Source organism: Chiloscyllium plagiosum, chromosome 20 (assembly GCF_004010195.1).
Source record: "Chiloscyllium plagiosum isolate BGI_BamShark_2017 chromosome 20, ASM401019v2, whole genome shotgun sequence".
Lineage (NCBI taxonomy): Eukaryota > Metazoa > Chordata > Chondrichthyes > Orectolobiformes > Hemiscylliidae > Chiloscyllium > Chiloscyllium plagiosum.
Window position 1 is genome coordinate 19,190,548 of NC_057729.1, and position 9,597 is coordinate 19,200,144.

General features: G+C 37.7%; 1 protein-coding gene across 2 annotated transcripts in view; it reads left to right on the forward strand.

The window, feature by feature from the left end:
* Positions 1–6,296, forward strand: part of nfatc2a (nuclear factor of activated T cells 2a) — a 141,282-nt gene extending 134,986 nt beyond the window's left edge. For both annotated transcript variants that reach the window (XM_043710246.1, XM_043710247.1), the window contains one exon: positions 505–6,296. In XM_043710246.1, the coding sequence (XP_043566181.1) occupies positions 505–519 (15 nt within the window). In that variant the 3' untranslated portion in view covers positions 520–6,296. The remainder of the gene's footprint in view (positions 1–504) is intronic.
* The last annotated feature ends 3,301 nt before the right edge of the window (positions 6,297–9,597 follow it).

Consider the following 9,597-nt stretch of genomic DNA (forward strand, 5'->3'; position numbering starts at 1 on the left):
CAGGCAGAGGGTCTGTGCCCTTGCAGGAGTGGATCATGGTCAGTCCTTTCACTCCATCATTGCCTGTCTGCTGGTGGAGGTGATGGTGGGGAGAGAGGGAGCAATGAAACCATTGTCAATTGTCAGGAAAACCTCATCTGGTTCACTAATGTTCTTTAGGGAAACAAACTGCCATCCTTACCTGGTCTGGCCTACATGTAACTTCAGACCCATAGCAAGGCTGGTCTGCAATGAGATGTGTCTGGGCTGGGTCGGTAATGAGATGCGTCTGGATTGGGTGCATCAGTGATTTTATCCCAGCTGCTGTTTTGAGACTTATCTCCTTGTGATTTGTCATGAGATTTAAAGTGTTGTTCCTTTCTTGTATTGTTTGCTTTGCTTTTTAGCTGGCCATTGAGAAATGTACTTATTAATGCTTATTAACAAATGAACTTGATATTTAATTTCAATTCTATCACAGATACAAGCATTTTAATGTGGTTTCTTTTCTCTCTTTCATTACAGTTAATGAAATTATAAGGAAAGATCTTTCTGGACTCACAGCAACAAGCCAGTCATAGACCCAACAAATTGACAATGAATGTTTCCTAATACTCTTGGAAATTCTCTCCACCTCCAGTGACGCCCTGTGTTTACTAATGGGTCAGTCGAAGGGTTCATACTCAGCTGCACAGAACAATATCCTGGCAAGGAGTTGACTACTCTGACTAATCATCATGGGAACTTCAGCTTAGCAAATTTTTCTCATTATTTCCATTCATTCAGAGTCCTTATTTGGTCCAAAAGCTGTATTTTTAGTTTACTCTTGTTAACTTTTAGTTGATTGGATCACACCCATTTCCACTCAAATTTTTTAAATGGACTGAACGACTGCCCATCGTTGGATGTTTTAGCTGTCTAAAGAAAAATATTTCTTCCTTGCAACTCCTTTATTTTCAAGAAAAGGGTCTCAGAAATGTTTTATTTTACAACTATTTTCCTAGATAGATCCAAGCACAATTTGGAATAAAAATGAAATGGTATGAATAAGGTGGTTAACTATAAGAATGTGGACATATGCTATGTGGATATAACTAGGAGAAAGTGAGGACTGCAGAAGCTGGAGATCAGAGTCGAAAAGTGTGGCGCTGGAAAAGCACGGCAGGTCAGGCAGCATCCGAGGAGCAGGAGAATCAACGTTCTGGCATAAGCTTATGACATGCTGTGCTTTGCCAGTACTCCACTCTCGACTATGCCATGTTGATATCTAACAGCACAGCACCTACAATGTTCAAGTCTGGCAGGAGACACACAATTGTTTTGCCATTCTCACATTCTGATCGCCTTTCTCCACTAGCACCCTACACTCACTATTCCACCACCACCCTCCTGAACTATACCATAACTATTCATCTCACTTCAGGTCTGATGAAGAGTCATGCACACTCAAAATTTTAGCTTGCTCTCCATGGAAGCTGCCTGACCCACTGTGATCTCCAGCATTTGTTGTTTTCAGTATGGATTTCAGAATCTGCAGTAGTTTGTTCCTATACTTATTTATATATTGATTACATATTACATTGGTGAGGACTCTACCATGCTGCTTTGACCAAAAATTAGGAATGGGATTAAGCCATTGACACCTTGGAGACAGTGTGGTCTGCAGATACTGGAGATCAGAGTTGAGAGTGTGTTGCTGAAAAAGCACAGCAGGTCAGGCATCATCCGAGGAGCAGGAAAATTGACGTTCCGGGCCGGAGCCCTTCATCAGGAATCTTGACACCTTGGGCCTATTCTGCCATTCAATAAGATCATGGTTATCTGTGATGTAATTCCATTCACCTGCCTTTATTCCTTTTCCTTCAATATGTTTAACAACAATCAATTAATCTCAGATTTAAAATTAACAACTGAGAGCACTAATTGGAAGAATTTTCCAAACTTCTGAATTAGCCTTCCTGTGTAGAACTGATTCTGAATTTAACTTCTGAAATGTTTGATTCAAGTCCTTAAACCCTGCTTACCCAGTATAAGACTTCTCAACCAGTGTAAATTGTATCCATCTTATCTACCCTATCCCTCTTGTCTATCCTACCTTGAAAAACTTAATACACTATCCTTCTGAATTCCAGGGAATAGAGGCCTACTTTGTATAATCGTTCCTCATTATTTAAACCTTTGGAGTGCTGGTATATTCTAATAAATTTGGAAACTTTGTTTCATGTGCAGTATACAGAAAATTAAAGGAGCTATAACAAGTTGTTGCCTTTGGTTGAGCAGCAATTGGTGAATAATCTTCCATTAAAAATAGTGTATTATTCTGTAACTTGGAGAGTGGCAATGATTCGTATAGCACAATTAGCATCGATGAACTGTGCTGAAGTTCATGACTTTCTTTTCTGCCTTATCGCAGTTTAATGGTGATCTTACTATGGCATGAAGTCACAATTACCAATCTCAAAGGTTACTGTGAGAAATCTGTTGAATCTACCACAAATTAATAGTTATGCTGATCCATTAAATATTTGTTGATTTATTTTACCAATATCATTAGTCATTGCAGGTTTAACTTGTTAATGCATAACTCTTTTATGAAATAAATCATTTTTGGATACTAAATAGATTTCCCATGATTGAAAATGGTAATTCAACCACACATATGTAAATAAAAAAAATATTGCTTTTTCAAGAAATATTTCATGTTAGCTGTTTGTTATAACAATTGAATCTACTTATTTTTTTAAATCTGAGAGTGAAGTTATAATTTACATTTTCAAATGAGTCAGGATCATATCGACTGTGTTTAACATATCTGATGTATATGTTATGTGTTTATTTTTTAAAGTTATTGAGTTCAGAGTACAAACTTCTCTAGTGCCCAGGCAACAATTTCCAATTTCATGGTCCGTATTTTGGAGGCTTTAATCATCCTTGTTGAAAGCTGTGATACAATCCTTGTACATATCCTATGCATCACAGCTTAAATATTAATTTATCATTTATTATTTTAAAATGTAATGTAATTCTTTTCATCATACCAATGACATGATTCTTGGCTTTTTCCAAGTGTCACCAATTCTAGTTGAATTCTTTTGAATTAATCAGTCTAATGACCCAACTAATTGAACTACGCAAACTTTGAAATACTCTAGTCCTTTAAATGCTGTTGATTTTCTCAGAAAATTTAGTGTCACCTGCAACCCTAACCTTAACCCTAATCCTATTACTGATCCTTTGAAAATAATTTTACAACTGATCCTTATCACTGCTATCATTGGTACTAACTGCAGGATGATAAATTAAGTGACAATCTTATTTTCTTCCTCAATTAGAAAAGCTGGCAAATCTTTTGCCTAATATTTAGGATCTTGGATTAATTTTTAATCACAACTCTGAAATGTTTCCACTAATTTAAATATTTTTGGTGGCACATTGGTCTCTGTGAATTTTTGTTATCACACAGCATTGATGCTATAGTGACCATCGTGATCATTCCACTGACTATAAAAACAAAACTGACCTTCCAAATCTGATGAAACAGTTCATTTGTTATAAAACCCTCCCCTGAACTTAACTGACTGAAATTATCCTTGTGTTTCTTGAATGATGGGAGATGACTTATTTTCAATATAATTCCAGTGATTGGTAAAGATAAAAGCAAAGTAGAATTGAACTTAAATGTTATACCGATTAATTTGTTACTTCTAACTGCCATGTTGTTGGACGACATTTTCAATCTAATGGCACTACAAAATCATTCTTGTGACATTGTGAAATGACAATAGCACCTGAGCGCCATAATCGCTAATGTTTCACTCTCTTCCAGAGAAAGAATTGTTCATTTTAATTTTGCTAAACTATAAAAGATCTTTTTTTAAGCACTTTGGTTTATCTGTTGGTTCAATTGTATTGAAAAGCCCCCATTACCTAGGACTGGGTTTGTAAATTGGTGCCTCATTAGAGATTAATCAGCTTTCTTTCTTAAATAGTCCGTTTTGCTTTATAGATAAATACATTAATCTTTAGCCTCAACACTTAAGTGATATTATATGACTTCAAAATGTTTTATTGATGTGTTGAATGTAGAATTGTGAAAGTCCAAATGTGGCATTCATATGAATGACTTTATTTTAGTTTTATATTATGTTTATATTAACTTCCTTCAATTCAAAGTGCATCTTACAGTATTTGCATTCCATAATAACTGATTATAAAGAACGTCAATGCTTCATTAGATTGCATTTCATATGTTTTGTGCTCAGCTATGAATATTGCCAATTAATGTAAATAGCTTGTAAAGTAGGGAACAGAATATGAAGAAGTCTTTAACCATGCTGGAATATTAATGATAGGGATGGCATTTTCTAAACTTACATTATATGCACAATATTTTATTTTCTTTCTCCTCCAAAAAAGTCACACTTAGTTTAGATGCAATCAGAAAATGATTTGTTCATACCACAAATATAACTAAAGGAATCTTCTTTAACATTATTTCCTCTTGTCTATGAATTATCAATGATGGAGAGAACAAATCTCCCAGCTTTTGCATTTGAACATTGTCATCCACAATTGGTTTCCAATCTCTGATTTGACGTTATAATAAAAAAAACTAAGAAGCAATAAATCCTTTCACAAATCCAATAAAATAATCCTTGTGTCCTAGGTGATATATTGAAATTTTTATTACTTAGAAATACAACAAGATATGATTTTGATTAGTTTAACACCCATTCTGATTAGTCATTGCTCAGAGAATACCATTTTATAATCAATTCTCCTTTTCTATTGTATGAAGCACATTAAATAAATGTCATAAAGCAAAAAAGCAGATGAAACCAGACAACCCATTTATTTGAAATTACAATACAGGTACTTAAAGCTAAATCCTAAGAAAAAGTTATGTACATTCATTTGGTGTAATGACTGGTAGATGTTTAAATAAATTTACTTGATTTAATTTCATGATTCCTTGAGTAAGGCCCTGGACAAATTGTGTAACAGTATTGCTTTTATTTGAATATTTTATACTGTTGAATTTATTTTTGTTCAATATGCAAATTGCAGCTCAAGTCTTGTTTATGGACTTATTTTGTTATAAAAGTATAAATGCATGTAACAAAAGTTGATCATTAGGGTTAAAATGGAAATGTTTGGAAGAGTCAGCATAATGTAATTTGTGTACAAATGATTGTTTATTGCATTAGAGCATGGTCAGCTTCAACTATGTTCATATTACTATTGTTTGCAGAGACAGTTCAGTTCTGACAAAGGCATTCTAAGGGATGCACAAGATCCCTCTACCACAGCTTCCCCCTAACCACCATTCCACCCATTCCTAAATATCAGTAGTTTTGCAACTTTGCAATATCTGCATATTGATGAGCAAAGATATTTTATATTAGTTTATTTTGGATTATAGCCACGTTTGTTCACAAGGAAACATCATCTTTCCTCAGCTGTCTGAATGTTTTGCTGCAATGCCTTCCTGTCATTGTACCGAAAAGCTTCATAGAAGAACCGCTTGCCAAGATAAGAGCATGTTTTCCACAGACTTCTGTAAAATGAAATATTGAATTTCTCAATCGAGAAATCTTCTCTTTTGCTAAGCAGCTACTAAGCAAAGCATGTATTGAGCCAACAAGCTTCTTAGCAATGGTCAACTGCAGAAAGCTGACTCATGAGGGATCATGGTCTATGTGTGATAGCAGAAAGAATGTGATAAAGTGATGATTTGCACTGTTAAATGTAATGAGGTTATAAGTGCCATTGATTAAGAGCAATATATTCCTTCTGAATGTAGAACTTCTCTAATGACAGCACTATTTTTCTTTGTAATGTAAAGATTTCTGCTGCTTACCTTTGTTATCAAAAAAGTTCTCAGTACCTATTCTTGTTTCTTAAAAGCATGTTACTTTTACCTTTGTTTTAAAAATATAGAAATTTTGCATTATCTTATTCTCGCTAGGTCATGTACCATTGTTGGTACTATTTGCCTTGTTTGCCAGCCTCTTCAACCCCTTCGATATCAGATCTTAACAGAATTTGTACTAACACATTATAGTTAAATATGCTTTCAAATGCTATTGATATATATGTAAGTATTTAACATTTATTCAATGTAAAGAAATATATTTACCATGTTTTCAAAAACCAAGAACTGTCACAGAAGGGGTTAAAAATATGACTAATATTGACATTTATCCTTTAAGCAATGTAATGAATCGTAAACATTTTTACTCCGATGCTAATCATAATAAAATTTTGCATTGTTCTTGCTTAAATCTGTGCAATTTAACAATAAAAAAGAAAAAAAAGCTTGAGTTTTTGTCTAAATTGTTATTTTTGTTTTTGATAAGGATGACTTACTGACATGAGAAATTATTAATATAATGGAGTAGCTTTTTTAGAACAAAGAACAAAGAAAATATACAGCTCAGGAACAGGCCCTTCAGACCTCCAAGCCTGAGCTGATCCAAATCCACTGTCTAAACCTATCGCCCAATTCCTAAGCATTTGTATCCCTCTGCTCCCCACCTGCTCATGCATCTGTCCAGACGCACCTTAAATGAATCTACCGTGTCTGCCTCAACTAGCTCTGTTGGCAATGCTTTCCAGGTACCAACCACCCTCTGTGTAAAGTACTTGCCACGTATATCCCCCTTAAACTTTTCACCTCTTATCTTGAATGCGTGATCTCTCGTAATTGAATCCCTCACCCTGGGAAAAAGCTTATCTCTATCCTCCCTATCTACACTCTTCATGATTTTGTAGACTTCAACCAGGTCCCCCCTCAGTCTCCTTTTCTCTAATGAAAACAGTCCTAACCTACTCAACTCTCTTCATAGCTGGCACCTTCCATATCGGGCAATATCCTCGTAAACCTCTGCACCCTCTCCAAAGTATCCACATCCTTTTGGTAATGGGCGACCAGAACTGTACACAGTATTCTAAATGCGGCCAAACCAGTCTTGTACAATTTTAACATGACTTGCCAGCTCTTATACTCAATACCCCGTCCGATGAAGGCAAGCATACCATATGCCTTCTTGACCATTCTATCCACCTGTGCAGCCACCTTCAGGGTACAATTGACCTGAACTCCCAGATCTCTCTTCTCATCAACTTTTCCCAAGATCTTCTGCTTACAGTATAGTTGGCTCCAGAATTAGACTTCCCAAAATACATCACCTCACATTTGCCTGGATTGAACTCCATCTGTCACTTCTCCACCCAATCCTCCAGTCTGTCTATATTCTCTAATATTCTTTGACAGTCCCCTATGCTTTCTGCTGCTCCACCAATCTTCGTGTCGTCTGCAAACTTACTATCCGACCACCAATGCCCTCTTCCAGATCATTAATGTATATTACAAACACCAGCGGCCCCAGCACTAATCCCTGTGGAACACCACTGGTCACCTTTCTCCATTTTGAGAAACTCCCTTCAACTACTACTCTCTGTCTCCTGTTGCTCAACCAGTTCTTTATCAACCTAGCTAGAACACCCTGCACACCATGTGGCTTCTCTTTCTGCATTAGTTTACCATGGGGAACCTTATCAACCTTACCAAATCAAACCTTATCAAACTTTATCAAACCTTACTAAAGTCCATGTATATGATGTTACAGCCCTTCCTTCATCTATCAACTTGGTCACTTCCTCAAAGAACTCTTAAGTTGGTAAGGCATGATCTACCCTGCACAAAGCTATGTTGCCTATTCCTGATAAGCCCATTCTTTTCCAAATAGAAGTAGATTTTATCCCACAGTCCCATCTCCAGCAACTTTCCCAACACTGATGTCAGGCTCACTGGTCTGTAGTTTCCTGGAATGATCCCTACTATCCTCCTTGTATGGGGACAACATGAGCAACCCTCCAATCCTCCAGCACCTCACCTGTGTTTAAGGATGCTACAAAGATATCTGTCAGGGCCCCGGCTATTTCGTCTCTCGCCTCCCTCAGCAACCTGGGATAGATCCCATCCAGTCCTGGGGATTTGTCCACCTTAATATCCTTTAGCCTTCCCAACACATCTTCCTTCCTTATGGCAATGTGATCCAGAGCAAACAAACTTCTATCTCTAATATCACCTCCTGTTTCTCAGTGAACACTGACGCAAAGTAATAATTGAGAATGTCACCCATTTTCTCAGGTTCGACACACAACCTTCCTTCCTTATTCTTTAGTGGACCAACCCTTTCTTTGGTTACCCTCTTGCTTCTTATATAAGAATAAAAGGCCTTGGGATTCTCTTTAATTCTGCTCGCTAAGTTATTTCATGACCCCTTTTAGCCCGCTTGATACCTTGTTTAAGATTGGTCCTACTCTCCCAATATTCCTCCAAGGTCCAATCTGTTCTTAGCTGCCTGGACCTTATGTACACTTCCCTTTTCCTCTTGGCTAGTGTACGCTTCCCTTTTCCTCTTGGCTGGAGAAAAGGTTTATCACAGTTCCTTCTCAATTGCTTTGTTGCTATTAAATTTAAAGCATTAGTTTATTATTAACCAAACCACGTTTGCAAGTTGTACCACAAATTCAATTAATGTAACAATCTGAAGATTAGTAAACATAACATTTGTTTTAATTCTAAGTGAAGGAGAAAGTGAGGTCTGCAGATGCTGGAGATCAAAGTTGAAACTTTATTGCTGGAACAGCACAGCAGGTCAGGCAGCATCCAGGGAACAGGAGATTCGACGTTTCGGGCACAGGCCCTTCCTCAGGAATGAGCAGAGAGTGTTCAGCAGGAGAAGATAAAAGGTAGGGAGGAGGGACTTGGAGGAGGGGAGTTGGAAATGTCTTCTTCTTGACCTCTCCGCCTCCATCCTACTCCGACCTATCACCCTCACCTTGACCTCTTTCCACCTATCACATTTCCAACGCCCCTCCTCCAAGTCCCTCCTCCCTACCTCTGTGAATTATTCACGCCGACCTGTGAATTATTCTCAACTCGTCCCCTACACTATTGCAAAATCACCCATGTGTTTATCGAAGGATTGTTTAAATCTCCCTAATTTACGTTATCAGATTTACATCTCAACTATTTCTTAAAAATCTCACATTGATTCATGGGAGAGGTTTAATGCTCCACTATGTAGTGAGAATGATCAATCCTGCAAAATAGTTGGCTTTCTGACCAATCCTGAAGCGTTCACTCCCCGAGAATGCGTTGGCCCCGCTCCTCACTCACTCTGGTTGGCGGACCGGCCGCTGCTCAGTCCTCTGGTTCCGCCCCTTCCTCCCAATTGAGGAGTTGATTCAGGCGCGACTCAGCAGGCGAAGGGACAAGGGAAGTTAGAGTCGATGCCTTGTGATGTGGTGAAAATATCCCGAATCTTGGATCGAGATGCCTGAGTTCATTTCACAGCTTTATTAAGAAAAAACAAGGGAAGGCAGGAACAGAGTAAAAACAATAGAATATGCAAACAATGTGGTGGGGCTCTCAATGCTCTGGTCATTTTAGTCTTTACCATGTGTTTCAGGGCCCCAGGGCAGACTGTAGCCACTCCTCTTTGTGCACAGCCAGATACCACGATTGTGGGGCAAAGTGATGTGGTGGGGTACAGATTCTGGATTAGTGGTTCTGGAAGAGCACAGCAGTTCAGGCAGCATCCGAGG